At 41.3% G+C, this 22584-nt stretch overlaps 1 protein-coding gene across 1 annotated transcript; it reads right to left on the bottom strand.

The window, feature by feature from the left end:
• Positions 1 to 1219: 1219 nt before the first annotated feature.
• Positions 1220 to 9167, bottom strand: LOC146673081 (butyrophilin-like protein 2). Its single transcript, XM_085401655.1, has 7 exons — positions 9034 to 9167; positions 5497 to 5844; positions 4420 to 4743; positions 4232 to 4330; positions 3452 to 3778; positions 1483 to 1806; positions 1220 to 1417 (listed from the first exon to the last, which is right to left on the bottom strand). Exons 1-7 carry the CDS (start codon positions 9068 to 9070, stop codon positions 1326 to 1328), a joined length of 1551 nt encoding a protein of 516 aa, XP_085257781.1. The 5' UTR covers positions 9071 to 9167; the 3' UTR covers positions 1220 to 1325.
• Positions 9168 to 22584: the final 13417 nt, after the last annotated feature.

Here is a 22584-nt window from a genome sequence, read left to right as displayed (position 1 = left end):
CAGCATTTTCCCACATTTTCTAGATTCTGTACCACTACTGTGTGTAAAATTCCATCAAAAAGTCAATTAAGTTTTATTCTTTCTCACCTGTCTTTCTGTCTCCTTTCACTTTTTAAAGGTTGCCATGTTAGAAAAAACAGCCCTGTCATGCTGTTTATTGATGTGGCAAATGAATGGTTTATGAAAGTATATCTAAATCTGTCATCAGTAATCAGTAATGATCATGTCTCACCTCTAGTCTTCTCTGTCTCAATTTCAGGTTTTCACCATGTGTTGTAGATAGTTCAGGAGGTTAACTCGACCAACAGTCTACTGTCAGGTACTGTTTAGAATACCAGAATAGGGATGGTGTAGGTTTAAGTTTATTAGACTGACACATATGTACCAACAAGACACTGTACCTGTGACAACAGCGTTTGTTTTCATTCAAAGGCTTTATGGTTTTTCCTATAATACCTGCTGGGCCGGTCTCTAGTCAAAATGCCCGGGACGATTTTTTGTCCCAGTCCAGCCCTGGTGATGGTTGAGTATGCATATATTTGATTTAGATTTTTTTAAAGGCAATAAAGAGATAACCTGTACAATTAATCGAACCTGAAAAAAAATTGAAATAAATATTTAAAAACTCCAAAATCATCAAGACATGCAAACTATTGACCACAGCTGGTTCACAGCATCTCCTTCCTGGTTTGGTATCTCCTTAAAACATCTTGTACATCTGTGTTTGTTAACTATCAGGTTTGTGACCAATTTCATTTTCTTTAGAATAACTTTCATAAAGAAAACCAGATTTGCAATTTTATAAGAAATTGCTTTGATCAACAACTTCTAATCTGTGTATTACAGATTGGAATAACCAACCTGACATAGGAGTGTCAGACAAATAGAGAATGACGGCCGTAGTGATAGATGTACCAAATGACAGCAACATCAGGAAAAAGGAACATGAGAAGCTGGAGAAATACCCAGGCCTCAGTGAAGAGCTCGAGTAGATGTGGAGGGTGAAGGTAACAGTGGTCTCAGTGGTAGTGGGAGCACTCGGTGTGGTGACTCCCGTGCTAGGCGAGTGGCTCCAGCAGATTCCAGGACCAACATCTGAGAGCTCTGTCCAGAAGCAGTTCTGAAACAGCTGAGATTTTTTTATTGTTTTATTTCATAGAGGCAGGTTGAGCATTTGTACTGTATCACTTTAAAGGACCGTCTCTTTCTCTGCATGAGACCTGTGAGTCTGTTTTTGTTCGGCTTCTGGAGATTTGAGTCACAAACAACAACATCACACTGACTCCACTCTGACATCACTGATCAATAATCAAAGAACACACAGATCAAACTGATTGATCAGCCATCAGAGGAGTCGGATCAATGGAGCTGCTTCTGTTCCTGATGTCCCCTGTTTGATCCTGGACCTGAACTCTCCCTGCAGAGGAGACACAACACAGTCAGACACACACACAAAAACCACCAACCAACCATCCAACCAACCTTTGAGAAGCAGTCTTTTCCTTCTGAGGAGTACAACACCCGTTTTGACTTCACATCTGTATCTCCCACTGTCTCTCTCTGTGGGCTGTTTCAGCGTCAGACTGAGGTCTCCAGTTTTTAGAGGGTCTTCATTCATCGTGGTTCGCCCTCTGTAATCCTGGTCCTGTTCTTCAAGATGGTCAGATCCACTATGATACAAATGGACCTTCCTACATTCAGGTTCACAGTATTCCCACTCTACTGTGGCGTCTTCAGGCAGGTTTTGTGTGGTTTTGAAGGGCAGCTGGACAGACTCCGCCCCTTCCTCCACCTCCACCTGACAGACTGAGAGGACAACAGACACAACATGAGCTGTACAGACAGCAGCAGGTGTTCAGAGTTGTAGAGAACGCTGAAGGAAGCAGATCAGATCAAACATGCAGCCGTCAGCAGCATGTTTGTGGCTCTAAGAGCATTTTCACACCAATGGTTCTTTTACTCTGGTCTGAACTTAACGGGACACGCAAAGCAGTCAAACTTACACACAGCTTAAAGTGAGGGATATAGCGACACAGACCAAGGAAAACATGGGGCTTAAATACACAGAGGGAGCTATCAGGAAACGAGAGATAGGACACAGCTGGAACAAAATCAGGCTAACGTGGCAAGGGATGGGACAGGAAACACTGACATCCGACACGGACCTTCAAAGTAAAACAGAAAACACACCGACTGAACTTACAGACTCACGAGCAGACACATCACAGACATTAGCTGCAACTGTCCAAAACTGGACTTCCTCTCTCTGTAACATGCCGTCAAAAACAAAATGCACCAGTACCAGTTCTTATTTCTAACAATCAGCACACAAGTCCTGATCATGTCTCATTTTCATGCAAATTAGATCCTTTTCTGAGAAGCTGCAGAGAACCCACACAGTCACAGGGAGACTGTGCAACCTGCACTTGACAGCAGTGCTAACCACTGTATGATCTGTCACTATGGGATGGCAATTTCACCTCTCCTTTCACCCAAAGGAGATAAAACAATGAATGACTGAAGTTTCTGTCTTCAGTATTGGAGAACTGACTCTTAATGACCAGCATGCAGACACAGAAACAGACAAATGCAATGCAGCCTAAGAGCAAGTCAACATCTGATTGGCTCCTGTGTCTCCAAAATATTTTCATCTTGTTTGTATAAATTGATGAAAGAGTCATTTCAATATAGATTTTGTCCTGAAGTATTGTAGTTTTTATTTTGCCTTTAGGACCGACCATAGAACCAAGTCCGCTAGAGCTTATCTTTATATTTTTACATGCTGTAGTGCCATTCTAGAGAGCATTTCAAGTTGCTATACATCAATACAACTGTTATAGCTCAGATTTTAATAATATGTATGCATTAAGTCCACAGTAACTACATAAATTGCAAAAAAGTGCAATGAACCAAAAAAATTGAAATCATCTTAGGGTTGTTTTTTGTTTGTTTGTTTTTTTAACTTATATTTCTAGTTAGGGAAATTTAAGAGGTTTATCCCTCAAAACTGTAAATACAAAAAAGTTGCACAAAATAGTTTCCCACCTCAGGAGATTTATTTTGAGTGTCTTCTTAGTTTAATTTATGGGATACGCCAATTTTTAAGCGTGTTTCTGGAATATTATGTTATTGTTGCTGCAACTGCTTTTCATGCATTTTTGCATGTGGAAGGAAACCCTGACTTAGGATGAGCTGATGGAATAAGATGTAAGTGCAACTGGTTTCATATGCAAAAACAATTATTACGCTAGCTTATGTGGTTGCAGTTCTACAGGGATTTAAATACAGTGATGCAAAATGGAGCGTGTCTTAACCCAGTCTTAAAGGGTTAAGCTTCTTTCATCAGAAAAAGATAAAAGATTGTTGGTCAGCCAATAATGGTAGGAACAAGCACGGGTCATCTAGTTACAACATTGACCTCTGACCTTTGACCTGTATGTACAACACTAACCTCTGACTTTCAGCTCCACCTTTCTCTTCAGCAGGATGTTTCCCTCCCTGCTGTAGACGGTGCAGGTGTAGGCTCCTGTGTTTCCATCTGTGGGGTGTTTCAGGGTCAGACTGAGGTCTCCAGTTTTCAGCAGGTCTTCATTCATCTTTGTTCGATCCCTGTAAACCACTTCCTGTTCTCCAGGCTGGTCAGAGCCGTTCTCATACACGTGGACATTTTTGTTGTAAGAGTTACTCCAGACGACTTTAGCATCTTCAGGCAGGTGAACTTTGGTTTTGAAGGGCAGCTGGACAGACTCCACCTCTGAATCCACCTCCACCTTGGGGTCTGAGAGGACAAAAAAGCACAACATTAGCTGCACATACATCAGCAACACTGAGCACAGTTTATTTGACTGGATGAAGTCAAATATTTGCAGTTCAAACATGTTTGACTGGTTCCAGTATGAAATATTCTATTTTTTTTATTAGTCCTTTATTTATCCAGGTAAAAAATCTCATTGAGATTAAAAATCTCATTTCCAAGAGACACCTGGCATCATGGCAACAAAAGTCACTCTAACCACAAACGTCATTCTAACCCTGTTAGCTGAGGGATATGATGAAATTTCAACATGTCCATACTTGCTTTATGGCTTAACCAAACATAAAGGCCCAGCCAGAGATAATGTTCATCTGGATGGTGATTATGAACTTTCTGAAGGAAAACTGACTATAACGTAGCCACCAGAGGACACCTGCTAACCATCAGCATTGTGGGAGTGTAGTAGGAGACACTTACCTGGCATGAAATAGTGCCGGAAATGAAATAAAAGACCTCCAGAAACCACAAGAAGACCCAGGAGAACCAGGAGAGCTGTGGCCCAGGGTGGAAATTGTTCTGTGGAGAAACACACAAAAAAAGCAAGATCTCTGAATCGTGACTTTGATTGTTAGCATTGACCTCTGACCTGTGTCAGCATCACTTACCTTTGACCTGCAGCACTACTTTCTGTCTCAGGATGTCTTTGTCCCTGTAGATGGTGCAGATGTATCCTCCACTGTCTCTCTCTGTGGGGTATTTCAGGGTCAGACTGAGGTCTCCAGTTCTCAGCAGGTCTTCATTCATCTTCGTTCGGTCTCTGTAAAGTCCATCCTGTTTCTTAAGGTGGTCGCTTTTGTGTGGATACACATAGACCACTATGTCAGCACAAGTCCACTCCAGTGCGATGTCCTTTGGCAGCCCAGGTTTTGTTTTGCAGGGTAAGAGGACAGACTCTGACCCTTCCCCCACTGTCACCTTCATTGGGTCATCTATGAGGACAAGAGCAACATTATCAACCACAAGAGCAGGAGCAGAAAAACATTAGTGGTAACTGAAACCTGATGAACATCTGCATTCCTGAGCTCTGACTCTGGCTTTTTACTGGTGAAGATGTCTGATGGTATTATTTGGTTTACCGGGCATTACTCACCAACAGGGAAACCACTGAAAAGTGGGGTGAAAAGAGGGGAGTGGACGAGAAGTGCTCAGTGTATCATGGGAAGTCCTCCCAGCACTTTGAGTGTACAGCAGCAAGGGTGGTGAAAGGTTGATGTCTGATCTTAAAAGCAGAGAGGTTCTCTGTCTCCTGAACTGAGACTGTGCCCTTTATTCTGGATGCCTTCATTAAACATTCACAGGTTCTGTCTCCAGCTTAGCCAGTCCACCAAAGAAAAATCTCCTATGTATAAGTATTATAAGCAAATACTTTATAATGCAATGGCTAAAAACTCAGATTCACAACATCATTTGCAGTGGCAAAAGCAGACACATTCATCTTAGAGTTACAGAGGAGTCGTTCCATCTCGCATCAGCACATTTTTAGAGCATTTCCTGCTCATCCATCTGATTTGCATAAAAAGTGGCTGTAGATGGTTCAGTTCCTGCCGCTTTCATCTCCCTCAACCTCTTTTGTCCTTCCTTCCAGTTTTTTTAAGGATATACTACCTCTCCATTTGACCTCTGACCTTTGTCTACAGGACAGATTTTTTCACCTGTATTTTCATCTGGGGTTTGTTGCTGACCTTTGACCTGCAGCTGTACATCTGTCAGTCTCCGTTCTCCTGTCCCATCACTCATGGTGCAGGTGTAGTTGCCGACGTCGGTCCGTTGTGGTTTTCTCAGAGTGAGGCTGAAATCTCCAGTGTTCAGAGCATCGACCATCATTGATGTGCGCCCGCTGTAATGCTGGTTTTGTCCTGTAAGGTCATCTCCTCCTTCTTGTGTCATGTGGACAGTTTTGGGATCCAGATCACTGCGAGTCCACATCACTGTGGGTTGATCAGGAATGAAGCCTGAGAACCGGCAGGGCAGCAGAGCAACCTTTGCTTCCTCATACACCTGCACCAGCACAGCCAGGGCATGCTGGGAAACTGAGGACACATAAACACAGATTAGCTGCACGCTGTGAGTTTGTCTCAGAGACCACATTTATCTGCAGGGAGCAGAGTAGTCAGCCAATCACATTAACTGTAGTTTATTTTAATCATCAAGGGTTTTCAGCTGTAGTTGACAAAGTTAAAGTCTTGCACCTCTTTAGTCGAGCACATATCCATGAAACTGCAGTTTCTGTTCTGTTCAGTCTCACTGCTGCGTTCGACTCTGTTGACCATGAAATTCTAATACAAAGGTCTAACAGGTCAGGCACCTGACTGCCGCTCATCATTTCAAATGAGTAAAAATTCAATTTCAATCAGCAGTTTTCAATTTTTACAACTAAAAATACCATCAGGAGTTTCTTAGGGGTCTAAACTATAGTATAAATGTTGCTGATACTAAATGGTCTGCTTAAATAAGTTAATATACAGTATCAAAAATGTTTGTTTCTGTCTGCTGTGTAGGCACATTGAAATGTGCATTATGAAAAAATTGCATTGCTTTAGTTGAGTGCATTGCAGGGGAAGATCGTGTAACACTGATTCAAATTTTGCTAAAAAATAATCTCTGGGTTTTTTCTATAAAACTAGATCCTTGAAACATGAACTGTCTAATTGGTGCCAAGAAAAATGTTATTGATCTCAGAGGGAAATTCATCTGTCTGACATAACTCATCAGCCATTTGTATGAGAATTAAAAGCCTGATGAGTCAGTACTGATGGTTTCTGCTTCCATAAAGATGTTATGAAGTGGTCGATCAGAGTTGTGCATCTTTCCACCACTCCCCCCACTGTGCCCAGTCTGGCTCACAGAGACAGCTCTCCTCACCAGTTTGTCCAGTCTCCTTGCATCACTGTTCCTGATGCTGCCTCTCCAGCAGACTGCAGCGTAGAGCAGGTTTCATCCATCCATCTTCTGCTTATCCAGATATGAGTCACTGGGGCAGACAGACCCAGGCCTCTCTCTTCCCACCACCCTCAGTTCTTAGGTGGAGAGTACCATGTCATTCAGGCTACGTCCACACGTACACGGGTATTTTTGAAAATGGAGATTTTCTGTTTTCGTTTTAAAAAATAATCCCGTCCACACATAAAGGCAGAAATGAAGGAAAACGCTGCTATGAACATGCCAAAGCAGCAGGTGGCGCTAGATTCCTAACCGTGTAGAAATGTTGGCCAATCAGAAGTCTAGAAGCCTCGGTGGGAAAAAGTAAACAAAGCTGGGGCATAGAAGCAGAACCGAGTCGTAAGTGTGGAGGGACAGTAACTGTGTGTATATGTAAGCATTTAAACACTGCAGAGAGTACAAGTAACAGTATTGTAGAAATGCGTTTCAGTGAAACAATAACGTGGCGCACAGTGTGACGCTGCGTTTTCTCCGTTCAGCTACAGTCTGACCATTTCACCGGGAAAGTTACATTAAACTTGAGAGGTGTAGAAGTGACTGCTTCTGTGCTGCTTCCTGTAGTGCTGCGTGCAAACACAGTGCAGAGCTTCTGCTAAACCACAACATTGTTTTTGCTGACAGTCCTGCAGACTCAAAACCATCAACAAGCATCCAGCCTCACTTACACACACAGACACACACAGTAGCGGTTTTAGATACGGGCGACACGGGCGGTTGCCCGGGGCAGCATCACGGGCATCGGCAAAAAATAAATACTCATGTTCGTACTCATGCTGCCCCGACATCAGCCAGCGCATATTGGGAATGGCACAGGCACCGATTGGTTTTCTATCACCCTTTTGCTGGGAGTAAGGGCGCCCTTCGTTTGCGAGGTGCGCCTGCAGCACAGGGAGGAGAGGGCGGGGCGGTGGGGGAGTCTCTGACCGGCTGGAGCAGCATCTAATAACCAACTCGCAAAATAAAACAAAATAAAAACAAACCAACAAACACGAAAACAACAGACATCATGATACAGACTTATAATTTGCACCGATGTTTTTTCGAAATTCTATAAAGTGAGCGCGAGAGCCCTCGGTGCACCTGCTCGCTGCTGAAGTCAAAGTAAACTTTATTGTCATCTCCGCTACAGTCCAGCATATAGAGAGACGAGACGACGAGGCTCCAGTTACAGCAGTGCAAGTAAACAATATATATAAGAAGAGTAAGAAAATAAACATACACTTTAGGACCAGGAGTAAAGGGCTCAATAACAATTTAAAATTTACAGTTTGATGATTTAAAGTCTCACAAACAACCCGTCGAAAGGGGAGGGGCCAGCTGCTTCCAAATAGAGCACATTTCATTCATAATGTTGTAAATCCAAGCCCATTATGTATTCATGATTTGAATCCTGGGTTGTGTGAAATCTCAGAAATGCACCCTAGACAAAGTGAATCTGTGAACTAAGGTGTAGGTGTGTTAGATCATGTTGTGGTGATCCTTGGGTTGGGGGATGGGTGTTCATACTGGAGTGCAACATTAAAACCAAGATGGACAAGAAAAGTTCAAAGCCATCAGGTCCTCAGTTTAGAAAAAAGAGAAAAGAAGAGGAGGAGAAACGAGCAAAAGATGCAGGTAAGCAGATGTGTGATTGGATAATGGCAGGTCATCCTGAACCAATCAGAATCAGAATACTTTATTAATCGCTAAGGTAATAATGTGGGTTACAGTTGCTCCAAGAAGAAATGGTAAAAATAGCAACAGTAACAGACTAAAGTCCAAACAATACATTATGTTACAGATTTTAATATTAATTAGTCATTGTCAGTTGTTGATTTGTCCTGTTCTCATTGTGTGACGAATTATGACGACTGTTTGGTAGCTGTTTGCATACTATGCATACTCTCTCTCTCTTCATATGTGCGTGTGGTGGTTGGGGGGGGCGCGCCAGAGGGAGTGTTCGCCCGAGGCGCCAAACAGGCTAGGACCGCCACTGCGTACACACACACACACACACACACACACACACAGCACCAAGTTTCCTTTGGTCACATATGAAATGTGAGTCAGAGCTTCAGCTACACAACAACACACACAGCAGCTGATTGTAACACGAGCTCATCTGAAAGCCACCAAGAAGAATCCAGAGATTTGAAAGTTGCTGCTTTGGATTGTTAGTTTGATCTGAATCAGAATCCAGTGTTTGATGGAAATCTCCTCCTGCTGCACTTCAACACATTAAAGAGAGAGAGATGAAAGAAAAGCTGATGATGAGAGCAGAGAGAGGAAGGTGTACTTACCGTGCAGGAGGATCACAAACACCACAAACATCTTCATGTTCCTGTCAAACTCAGAGACTCTTTAAAAGCCCTTCAGGACATCAGCTCACAGCAGCTTCACTTTCCTCTGCTGATCATCTACTGACACTCTCACACTGCTTCAGACGGGACATGAGGCTGACGGGTACAGTACCCACCGTGACCATGTCACAGCTGATCCACAGAGTTAAATCAAAGCCTGTGAGGAGAAGTGTGAGCAGACGGCTCATTAAGGTGTGTCTGTGTCACAGATCATTTACAGCCCGACTCGACCAAACTTCAGTAAAGCAGCAATAAGATGTGAACTTTGAAAAGAAACAAAACAAACTTGTTAATGTTTAAATTTGGTTCTTAAGTGACGAGTTTAAAGTTTCAGGTCGGTGTTACAGTCTGTATGTAGAGAAGAACAGAAACTCAAACTCTGATAAACTGAACCTGCAGCCGAGCAGGTCAGGACTTCCTGTAAGATCTTAGTTTTTACTCTCTGATGGTTTAACTTCAGCTTTTCAGCACATTTATTTAAAATTACAGTCAAAACCCATAAAACACTTTAAACCAGCTGCAGGTTTGATGTGTTTCATTCATTTAGTGTCATTAAATAAGTGAACAGCCTCACCCTGTGTAAACATGTCTTTCATTCCAGATCAGTTAATGTGATGCTGTTAATGAAACACTGAATCAAAGCTGAAAGTCACATGTTGGTCGTGCAGCTGCACACAGGATCTAAATAAAGGCTTTACTGAAGCACCGATGCCTCGTTTTAAATGTAAAGCTTCTCAAAGAGAAACAAAGAAGAAGAGGCAGTCACTTTATGTGACACAGACACATGAAGAAGTCAGACAGGTGGAGTAAAGCTGAGCTCTGATCCTGGCAGAGGGTAAAATCAATGATTAACTTCTACAGTTCAGGACAGAAGGACTCTGGGCTTTGTTTCAAAAACCGTGTTAACGACAGAGACGTTTTACAGGCTCAGGATGGACTTCAGTCTTTTCTGGGTGTGACAGAAAGAAGCTGCTCTAACAGCACACATGCTGATATGAATGAATAACAACCATAAATTCAGATTTATTGTAAATTAAGTGTGTCTGTAAATAAACTGTAAAACAGGAGGTAATAACATCTCTCCTTCATCTGTGGAAATAAAGCTTCTTCTTTTTCTTCAATATTCAGATTCATTATATTTACAATGCTGTGATTTTACTGTGTTTGCTCAGACCCAGCAGACTGAAGGATCAATGCATTTTTGAATAGATCAAAAAGCGCCCAGCAGCGCCCCCATGTGGCCACTCATGACCCTGTATTTATTTGAAACTTTCCCACGCTCACAGAGCAGCAGCTTCCACATCCACACTCATGATGTTCACTGGTCTCGGGTTTATTTTAAAACTGTTTGAAGAAAATATAAAGTTTAAATAAACTTTATTTTCTGTTGCGTTTAGGTTTATGAAACAGTTCAGGGGTGTGGGAAAGCTTTAAGATCACACAAGTGGATTAATGAAACATTTTCATGCTCCCCAGTTAGACTGTTACTCTCACGTGTGAAAACACACGAGGCTGCTGTGACTCAGGGGGATGAGCAGGTCATCGACAAATCAGAAGGTTGATGGTTTGCTTCCCCTTTGCAAATAAAATCTGTTTGGGCAGCTTGTTGATGTGAATGTTAGATAGAAAGCATTTATGTAGAAACACTGTCTGAGTGAGTGATTTACTTTTTGTCTCACTTGATACAAGATATTTTTACTTGAAATAATGAAAAATCTGCCAATAGAACAAGTGGAAATTCAAGATTCACTGGCTAATAAGTTCACATATCTTACTGAAATATTACTCTTTAGCTGCTTTTGTCTTATTTTAAGTGTCATGACTTTTTTTTCACAAGAAATAAGACAAACATACTTGGTAAGATTTTGAGTTTTTAAAGCGTGCCCCCGATGGTCACCAGCAGAGTCAAAAAGGAAAAACTGCCCTGCTAGAAAACAGCTTAACATCAGTACAACACAGAAAACAGACAGTTTGGTGTGTGTGTCCTGTCCAGAGTGTAATATCCAGTATTAAGGACCTCTGACCTCAATCTAAACAGCAGTTATATATTTAGGTTAACAGATCTGAATCATTTTCACTTTGGCTGTTTTTAGCATGCCAGTTAAACCATCAGATGTGGACAGCCATGTTTGTAGTTTGAGCACCTCCAGTCCACTGTAGTTTCCTGAGGCAGGTCAGCTGTGGAGCAGAGCAAGCTTCTCCTCTTACATTTCCTAAAGAACGGAGAGGAAAGCAGCAGAACATGTGTCTGTTCGGCTAAACCCCTAAACATGAATGCAGTCATACAAAAGAACAACACAGCAAGACACAGACTCACATTACTTCTCTGCTCTGTGCTGTAATGCTTCACTCCTGAGAGCACCGTAGACATACGCTATGCAAACAAGGATGACCACAACACAGAATAAAGTTATCATAAACCTCTCCACGAACACAGATCCTGCTGGGAAAAAACAACAGAAAATTAATATCATCCAACATATTTTAACCTGGGCCTGAGTCTGGCATTAGTCTTTGATCTGTGGTTACAGCAGCTGTCATTTATTTATTACCTTTCACTTGCAGCCATATGTGTCTGACTATCAGTTCTTCTTCTCCATCAGTGATGGAGCAGGTGTATTTTCCACTGTGAGACTCTGCTGGTTTTCTCAGAGTGAGGCTGAAGTCTCCAGAGTCCAGAGCATCAGGTCTCATCGATGTGCGCTCGCTGTAACGCTGGTTTTGTTCTCTAAGATCATCTCCTCCTTCTCGTTGTCGGTGGACAGTTTTGGGATTAAGATCATTGCGAGTCCACATCACTGTGGGGTTCTTAAATATGACTCTTGAGTACTGGCAGGGTAATAGGACAAACATTTTCCCCTCATTCACCTCCACCACCACAGCCTGGGAAACTGTGAGCACATAGAAAAACACAAATTAGCTCCATATTTTGAGGTTGTTTGCAGGAGTGCAGGTAACTTATTTATAAGGACAAGAGATACTGAAATCAAAGAGCATTCAATCAGCACATGTCGAACTTCTCTGAAAAATCTGCACTCTGTGAGGGAAATGGGAATAGTCCAGTCTGAGTGCACCAGTTCAACCAGGGAAACATACAGACTCGTTTCAGGTTCAAGACTAAAGTTAATGACTTTAATGTCATTGTAACCGGTAAAATCAAACTCAAGCAGCTTGACTGTATTCAAATAATGGTTTTAGATTTGACAAGCCTGCAGCACTGGGAATATAACATTGACCATTAAATAAAACAAATGACAGCAAAACCAGCAAGTGTTGATCCTCCATCAGTCTCCTCTGCATACATTCGTCACATTCCTGTTATCCTCCTGGAGGATGTAAAATCATTCCTACCCAAGACATCCTCTTATTTAATGCTGGTTGGTCTAAAATGTCTCAGATTTTGAGCTGGGTTAGGTGACTGTGAAGATCATAGTATATGATTAACACCATCTCAGCATTCATTAAATCATTTGCTTGCAACCTACTTGTAATTGGTCAGTAACTTGGTCAAGACAAGGCTGAAGTTTAAAACAGTTAATAAATAAATAAAATAATAATAATATTAATAATAATAATAATGAGAAAATCCAGGAAATCTCCAGGCCCAAATTGATTTTTTACAGACTTTTATTAAAAAAAAAAAACCATGGTCTGCTTCAGTATTAACTAATTGTCCCTATTCTTACCATTTTAGGCTCTACGCCATCATGTTTGTCTTTAATGGGCAGGATTAACAGTTGTGGAAATATTTGAAGTGCCTCAATTCTATGCTTTATATTGACTAAAATGCCATATAACCATATAGTGTAGTATTAAGTGGACACAGGCCTGAAAATAAAGGCATTAGACTACATGTCCTTGGAGGGTAGAAGGCTGTAGACTCTCGCCCACGCTTGCCTGGGAGAAAGTAGATAACAGGGGAGCATCTTCTAGTGGAAAGTTACTGAAACACTGTTGATCAGACTAGAGAGGGACCAGCAGATTGATTGTTTGATTGTAACTGATTGTTTATTCTGGGAAAAAAAGGAATGGGATATTGCACTGTTTTATGATGCATTATACTGCTGATTTATAAGAAATACTGTTTGCAGAGCATCATGGCCTTGCTTTTCTGATTACAAAGAGAACAGAACATACAGGAGGAGAAAAACAGGAAGCCAAGGTCATGACTTAGGCTCACTGAGAGAGAGAGAGAATGTGAGTGCTTAGTTTGGAGGAGGGGCCAAAGCTATAAGAATGTGAGAAATGGTCACGTGGACACTTCGAGAGTTTGCCAGACACCCTCCTGTGCATATCTCCCGTCCAGACGTTTGTAATGCTTAAAGAGTTTGTATGGAATAATGAGAAGTGTATGGATTAAAGAGATTGTTGATTCAGCATTAAACACCGAGTGTTGTTCTTCCTTCAGCCTGAAGGTCAAAGAGTTGGGGATTTGACACAGTGTAAAAATGATGCTAGTACCAACATTTCTACATGTATTTGAATGCCTTCCAGTCCTAATTCTCAAACCCTTTTTTAAATCTCTGGTTTTCTTAATCAATTATTTATTTGGAATGGTAAACATCTAAAACTGAGGAAAGCTCTTCTTCAAAGACCCAAGCCGGTGGGAGGCTTAGCCCTTTCCAATTTCCAGTACTACCATTGGGCCACAAATATCAGGAATGGGCTATTACTCTGTTTTATGATGCATTATATTGGTGACGCTACAATCTTGAACTGTCATCACCAGTTTGGGTCATCATGGTTTCTTTACCTGTGACTTTAGGCTTATCCCTTTCTCTTGCCTAGTAATAATAGAGTAGTCCATCAACCTCTTAGAATTTGGTCCCAGTTTAGGAAGAGCATTGGCCACCAGGCTTTTTCACTTCAAGGCCCAATTGGAGCAAATGAATTGTTTTTTCCTTCAGTGACGGTGTTCCACATCTGGCACAGAAAGGGTCTAAAATCCTTTGCAGACTTATGTGTAGATGGACAATTTGCAAGTGTTGGCACTGCTGCTCTTCAGTGTTTTTGCTTTTTACAGGTCACACACTATGTGCAGACAGTGACAGTACGATTCCCTCAAAACAGACGATCCTGTAGATGATTTTTTAATTCTCAAACGAACATCAGTTCTTTACTATTTCATTTACAATTTACAATGTTCTCCAGTAGCTTTCATTAAGACTAAATTAGAAAAAGACCTTAACATTCATATCAGAGATCAACTGCGGCATTCTATCCTTGGCCAAGTCTACAATATATCAGTGTGTGTTCGAAACATGCTTATTCAATTTAAGATCATGGGGAGCACTGGTCCAGGGCTAAGTTGGTGTGCATATATGCAGAGGTGGACCCAACCTGTAGAAGGTGTAGAGCTGCTCCTGGTACATTGCTTCACATGTACTGGTCCAGTCCTTCACTGGACACACTCTGATTTCTCTACTATGTCTTAAGTCCTGCGGCATCAAATTAAACCAGATCCCCTCTGTGCTAGTTTTGGTGCGCCAGAACTCAAAGTTGCCACATTCCAGATTTAGAGCATTAAACAAATGTTTTAACCCTCATAACTTCTTAATGAAAACACATAATAAGCCATTAAGCAACAAGCCATGAACTATATTAATGAAATCAATCATCCCCATTGTTTCCATTTTACTTGAAATAATTTGTGTAACAATAGTTTATGGTTTAAAATATATAACAGATTATAAATTCTACGTATCACAATCAACATTTTATAAAAATGACAGTAAGATCATTTGCCTCATGTAAAATAGAGTAAAATATCATTAACGTTAATACTACTAATGGGAGGTAACAGTACCGTTCACAAGTAGCAGAGACAGTAGAAACATCTTCATCCTGCTGTAAATGAATCCTGCTAATTTGCTGCTGACTCAAATGAACTGCGTCACATGACTCCATCACATGACTCTATCAGCTGACGCAGAGAGACGCAATAACTTCCATTTCCAAAAAGACGTCTCTATGTGTGAACCACAGAGAAGGCCATTACTGCAAATACTGAACAAAACCAGAAGAAACATCTTACTGCACTCACTCAAGAAAATGATTTTTTGCAACTCTGGTGCTTTAATAGGTGCATCAGTTTCTTCTGTTCATGTCTAAAGATATTTTTAAAAAAGGAAGTCAGAGCAGGAGTTTTATTGTTCCAGCTAAGCAATGTGTGGATATCATATCATAAAACATTAAACACCTTCATGAATGCAGAGAATAACCCTAATCCCATATCTGACAGCCTACAGGCCTCCAGTGCATGCTGGGAGGAGATTGAGGTATGTGTGTTAATTTGGTCACATGTGCCTTAAGTGAAACAGCTGCTGATTTCAGACGTTGGCGTTCACACAGCATCAGCAACAGGCTTTACAGTAAGGAGCTCACAGGAGTCAAAGCTGACGAACAAACTCTTCTTCTGTACAAACAGATTTACTGGTTTCACTGAAGTTAGTGAGGAAGACAATGATACTGGTGCATCTCTTGTTCTTACTCGCGCTTCAACATTTGCTTCAGTAAATTTAAAGGTTTCAGAAGTTTCACATAATGCCCGAGGCAAAGATTTTCGTTTTATTTCTCAGATGATCGAACACATAAAAGTGTGAACAGTCACATCTTGACTCTTTCTTACTTCCTGTTTTCTGCGTTTAATCTTCTTCTCCTTTTTTGTTCCTCAGTTTTAAAACACATTAAGCTGGCTTCAGGATTATTGTGGTTAACCACAGATTAAAGCAAAGCTCAAAAACTCCAGGTCACATGTTTATGTGTCTTTATCTTCATGGCACGGGTGCGTTTACCCTTAAAAAAATGTTTCAGCATAAAAGCCTTAAACAGAGGTCACGCTGGAGATGTTGGGTCTTTACTCGTGGTACCAAACATCCGGCTGGGATGAGACTCCACCAGTGGTGTGATGGGAAAGTTAAAGACTCTGCTGTGACCTCAGTGAAGGAAGATGTTTCCCTGTTTCCTGTCACCAAGTTCTGTTGTTTACATGTTGTTCTGTGACTACAGCAGAGAGTTTGCCTCCTTCTTGGTCAGAGACATGCAGACTGTTATTTGATCAAAGGCTCATAAAACCTACAAAGATAATCTGACTGTACAAACTTCAGTTTATTTAAGCACATCAGAGCTGGTCCACCAGCAGGAACCTTCAAACCTGGAGACAGTGTAGTGTCTAATAAGAGCATCAAACATGAGGAGAAATCAGAAAATCACATCCTTTTAGGCAAATTTCATAAAAAAGGAGTGAAGTCAAAGGACTCATTCAACAGTGACATTTACTGCTCTCTAAATCACAAAGACTGAAATTAAATCTCACAACATAATCTAGCAAAATTGAGACTGTTTAGTTCATAAATACTTAAACTACCTGAGGTTTAACTGAAAATATACCAAGTAAGGATGATAAACAGTAACATAGTCTAAGGGCGAAGAAGCATACTAAAGCTTGATGTCCTAGTTACCACATCAGGTGCACTCTCTTCATTATTTCTTCCCCTGCTGTGGGGTACCTTCCCTCCAGGCAGGATGTTGGTGCTTCAGCACCACAGAGCAGTGTGAGGATGGGTGAACTGAGCTGAGTCAGCAGCTGAGGGACAAAACAGGAAGTCACTGTTGCTTCCTAACAGTCAACCAATCACAGGCCTCACACTAGACAGACGCTCAGACTGGAACAAACTTCCTCTTCCTCTGAGATGGGTTGATGGTTAAATATTTTTTCTATCTGGTATGTTTTCAAATATCGTGAAGTCACAAGCAAAGGGAGAACACACCAGGGTAAACGTTTAACACTGAAATTATTAATCAAATAGACAATGTGATGTTTTTGTATTGCATATATGGTCAGAAAAGGTCCAATTTCACCTGTAGGCAAGTGCAAGTGACAAATAAAGACTTCATTCATTCACATGCCAATTTTAATTGTTTAGAACTGTCACGTGTCACAGCTCTACAGAGTGGGCAGTCGTGATGAAGCCGTTCATCTTCTTTGTAGATTCAAGCTGCTGTTCACATTCTGTCCACCAGATGTCACCAAAGAGGACTATGTTGGAAAACCTCGAGTAATGAAGCCTTTTTTAAAATATAAGCTTCAGAAGGTTTCATGTGGACAAAGATATCAAAATGAGGGATGCTGTCAAACTTCAGCGTTACACAGCTGTGTATGTCTAACCAAAATTTGGTTGAATCAGTTCAAGAAAAAAACAAGAGTTGAAATGTTTCACAAGCTCAATCACAAAAGTAACACAGGTCCACCTCAACTTTGAGTCTTGTTTTAAGAAGTACTAAAACGGGGTAAATATAATAAATCAACTTTACATGCATTTTCTTAATTTTTGGAGAAATGGGTGAAACACATTTAGAAAAAGCCTTTTTATATAATCGACTTATCCCCATTAAAAGCTTGCAAATGTTTTCCTGAGTCAGAATGATGGAAGAATGGATGAATTAAAGGGTAAAAACCAGCGTTAGTAAAAAAGTTGAAAACTTACAGTGGTTTGTCCTTTGCTGCAAAGGAAATATATATATATATATATATATATATATATATATATATATATATATATATATATATATATATATATATATATGTATATATGATTTTGCATGTGTGCAATATTAAGTTATATATACGTTTATATAAGTTATATATATTGTTTATGTAGCCTGGTCTCAAATATCTATTTTAGACACTACAGGTTAAAAGGATATAAATATTGTCATGTAAAAACTTTATTGTAAATATTTCATATGTGTTTAAAAAAACAAAACAAGAGTTCAAATGCATTAAAAATGTGTTTAAAATCACAATAAATAGAAGTCAATTATAATTTAAGTGTTCATGGAGTTAAAGTTACAAGAAACCCAAAGGTTTGTTATCTAATTTAAAACAAGGAAAACTTTGTATTTGCTTCAAGTTGTTTTACAAGCTCATTTTGGGTTGTCAATCTTGTATTTGTTTTTATCCCATTGGTTGATGTAAACCTATTGTCCAATCAGACGTAAGGAAGGCGGGATCTAAGTGAGGCGAAGAAAAGAAAAACTAAGCTAGTGAGAGTCGGCAGCAGCACGTTACCGGAGGAGGTTGTGTACCAGAGCTAACGGGAGAATAGTCAAAACAATAGCCGTGGATGCAGAGTCTACGTTCCTGTTATGGACTGTTTTGCCCTGTGATGAGTGAGTACTGAATGTGGAGTTAGCATTGAGCTTAAACGGAATGTATAAGTACTTAAAATGTATGATGTTAATCGCGAGTTAGCATGTTAGCATTTTAGAGCCTGTATTAGCTATTAGGGGTGCAACGATACACAAAATTCACGGTTCGGTTCGATACTTTGGTGTCACGGTTCGATATTTTTTCGATACAAAAAAAATGTTCATGCCTTTTTAATTTGTCATTTATTAAAATTATAAATATATATTTTAACTCAAAAGTACAGTTTTTAAATTTAACCCTAACCCTTGTGCGTGTTTTTTATTTTGACAGCGAATGCGCACCTGCGGACCACTTATGTGCAGCCCTGGTTATATAGCTCGTCATATTGCAGCCACAGAAATTCTTTTGTCCATGAAACCATAAAGCTGCACTTTCTTTTTGCCTTATAGTCTGATTTGTCATAACTTCTCCGTTTTGTGGTAAGCTTTTCTTTGGCTGTCACTTCTTCACCCTGACCTGTCTTATTTGGCTCAGCAGAACTGAAATGCTTTTACACACGGACTCACATAAGCTCAGCGATTCTCTGCGCGATCAACCTCTCACATGTTTAAGCTGCGGGAGATTTCACTTGTCATGTTTGCATAGTAAGCTAACGATTGATAAGACGATGTCAGAGGAATTGGTGCACAAATTATCATCACTCACAGATCAGTGCTGTCGCTCTCTATACACAGTTCGCACGATTGCAAAGTGAAAGCAAAAAAACAAGCGCAAATTCAAACACGATTTCAATATGTCACATATTGACAGTGGCTCACCGATGCCAATGACATAATTACCCAGCTACATTTCTGAAAGAATGCAAAAGCATTGACATATATTTTTCCTTCCTACAATAGCCCGACGGGCAGGGCAGAGATAGATTTTGGTAGCCCGACTGAAAAAAATCGCTAGCTCCGGGACGTCGGGCTAGCGATATTGCGAGCCCTGTATCTGATTGAGGAATCACTCATCTTTGGAAAAGAGAGTTTATTACAGAGAAATGTCTCTTTCCAAAATAAAAGCTATACTATCCGCTTCTTCTGGGCTATATTCTCAGCAGCATAAGGAGAATCATGTGCTAACAGCTGTCTAAATGACTCGGGTAAAGTTAGTAGCATGCTTGTTGTTTTTGTCTTTGCACTAGGATGATGTCGGCGTAAATGTGCAGTCATATTCGTTGTGTTCCCACTAGTGCTTTCAGGTTAATCTCGTTGAAATGACCTTAACGCCACAACACGGCAAATCTCCGTTAACGAGCTACCGCCGATCGCCCCGTGTGTGGGGCTAGACGGCCAACACGTTAACGAGCTAACTGCGCTAACACACTAGTTCCCACCCATGTAATTGAGCATTGCATGGCACATCCAACATACTGTTTTACTTTAGTCCATGACTCGCTTACCTTCAGGGTCATACGTCACATGAAAACCAAAATAATTCCAAACGCCAGATCTGAATGAGGGTGGGGGAGGTCCATGTGTCTTGCTAGCTTGCCCTGCGCTCTTCCTTCTGACTATGCTGTCTGTGTTGAGTGCTCAGTGGATCTGCGCTCGACAGTGCAGCCTAGGCGGAGTAGTCGAACGGTTCAATATCGATACGAATATCGTTGCACCCCTATTAGCTATGTATGCTGAGTATGTAAGCTACAGATTACTCTATGGAACTAAATAGTAATCTCTAATGCACAGTGGACCGAGAGGAATTCTCTGGACCCTTCTGCTGTGGATAGGATTTCCGTGGGTTTGTCCCAGTGTGCTCAGCAGCCCATGTATGCCGCTAATTCCGACCACGTTGCCGAGTGGAGGCCGCATGGTCACAAACCGAGCCTGCCCCTCAGCTTGTCCTCGCACTTAGCCCGAAGGATTTGTGAGTAGCCACGAGCACGTGCGTTTTGTTTTCTGCTTGTTTATCAAGCGAAGCGGCCATTTGTGTGTTTTCTGGCCCAACGAGCCCGAGCAACGATCAGGCCTGCAACGGTTTCAGTAAATGAGCTCTAAAAGGTTACAAATTTGAACTGAACTTAAAAGGGGAATATCTTGGATAAATGTGTTGTTTCCAAAACATTGACTGTGAATTGTGAAGAGGAAAAAACCATCCAATTGAATTGTAAGGAAACACTTCAGAACTGGGAATATTGTATTTTTTATTTTTATTTAAATCATACTTTGTTTTGACTAAATCTTACATTTTGAATTTAAAGTTTTGTGTTGTGTCATATTTATGATTTACAGAGTTTATAAGTGATAAGGGTTACTAAAAAGGTAAAAGAGAGGTTTAACATGTTAGATAAATTCATTATTCTTAGTGAAGATTAGACAGAACTCCTTATTTTCACTAAGTGGAGGCACCGCCAACATTAAGATTTCTAAGTACAAAGGTTAAAACTGGTTAGCTATCGTTTCTCCTGTTTACCAATAAAATAAGTAACGTACCCAGGGCCCCGCTCAGAGTACTATCACCATCTTAACCGAGGGTTAATCCAGAGCTACTTGAGTTGGGTGCTACATTTAGTATTTTTTTTTTTTTTTTTTCTGGAAGTGACATCAGAAACAGCAGCATGTGACATCACGTGATGGCGGAGCTTCAGTTCATCCTTTGTCATCCTTTTTTTTTTTTTTTTTTAATAGGACAGGGGGAAAGAATGAAAGAAAGAGGGGGAGAGGAAGAAAGAAAACCAAAGGGGAGAAGAGACGGTGAGAAGGGGGGGAAGAGAGAAAAAAAAAAAAACTCCTGGGTCACCTGTATGGAGAGAAAGAAAAACAAAAAAAACAGGGGAGACAGCAAACAACAAAGAGCAACATAATAATAAAAAAAAAGCACCATCACAATAAACTAGCTAGTCATAGATATCAATAGTTACTAAATAATAAACGATATTGTGCAGCACGCAAGATAGACAGCACACAGTGTGCTTTGAGGCAGCAGCCAAGAAAGCTGTAGTCCGCATCTGTGAATACCCATGTGTGCATACCTGTGTGGATCAGCATGCTTGCATTCCAAAGGTTTCTCCATGTAATGATCTGCTAGAGAGTGTGGGGAGCCACAGCCCTGTCCTCTATGGTATCAAGCAGGTATGGAGGAGATCAAAACTCCAGACATCCAGAGGCCCCCAGAACACAAGAGACCAAGGAAGACCCACAGAGGGGCAGCCGCGCCACTGTCCCAGTAAGAGCTAAGGAGAGTCCCAGATGAGAGCTCATTCAGCAGCCGCGGAGCAGAAGCCAGGGGGAGTTGCAGTGACGCGCCCGTGAGCTCCGCCGGTAGCCAGCTGTGCCTGAGTGACCGAGCCCCAGGCCGAGAGGCCGGGGGCACCCCACCTCCAAAGTGGCCCGAGCGAGCCCCAATAAGCGGCCGCCAAGGAGTGAGCCGGTGTGTACCCGGACGCCCACCCCCAGATACAAAGAACCACCAACGCACCGATACCTGAGGGAGTCCGCCACCGGCAGGGGAAGTGGTGGTGGGTGGAGATAGGCCTCCAAACCTTGGAGGGCCCGAGATGTCCCCCAGTCTGCCACATACTCCGAGGGTTGTCAAACTGTTGCTCCACCCTGTCCCTGTACTCACGTTTGGCTGCTTTGATTGTCTTCTGGAGTTGGTAATGTGCATGTTTGTAATCCGATGTGTTCGCGGAGGCAAAAGCGGCGCTCCTTGCCGCCAGTGCCGTGCCCATGTGCCGCAGACTGAGTCTGTGTACTCATCAATGTCATTAGCAGCCACATGAAACCATTCCCAGTCCTCGTGATCAAAACACTCCCGCAGCGTGGACACTGATTGGTCCAACCAACGGTGCACCGCCCTCAGCGTTGGAGCTTCATGTTTCAGCTTTTGCCTGTAGGCGGGCAGGAGCAGGATGGAGCGGTGGTCTGATTGGCCGAATGAGGTGTGGGGGAGGGCTTCGTACGCATCCTGGAAGGAAATGTAGCAGTGGTCAAGTAGCCGGTCTCCACGAGTAGTGATGGTAAATTTGATTCTTTTAACTGAATCGAGTTTTAATGAGTCACTCACCAAAGTGAATCGATTTTTTTGAGTCATTTGATTCACTGAGTCAGTTGACCAGAGAGTGCAAAAAATGTACATTTTCACTCAAACTTAATTTGTTTCTCTTTTCATGTAAATCCTACTGCTAAGATGAATGATTCTAAAAGAAAACAACTATTTTATAGAGCAAAAAAGAGCAAAAACATTTCTAAAATTAAGCAATTTCCTATCAAAATTGCTTAATAAACATTTATTTTGTTTATTTTTATTTTATCAGTATTTTCCTTAAATGTGTCAAATATATATTTTCTCATCTAAAC

This window comes from Rhamphochromis longiceps, linkage group LG3 (assembly GCF_057381845.1).
Source record: "Rhamphochromis longiceps isolate RC_006_pf linkage group LG3, R_longiceps_female_GT1.1, whole genome shotgun sequence".
Lineage (NCBI taxonomy): Eukaryota > Metazoa > Chordata > Actinopteri > Cichliformes > Cichlidae > Rhamphochromis > Rhamphochromis longiceps.
The sequence above is the reverse complement of the archived record's forward strand: the minus strand, read 5'-3'. Positions and strand labels throughout refer to the sequence as shown.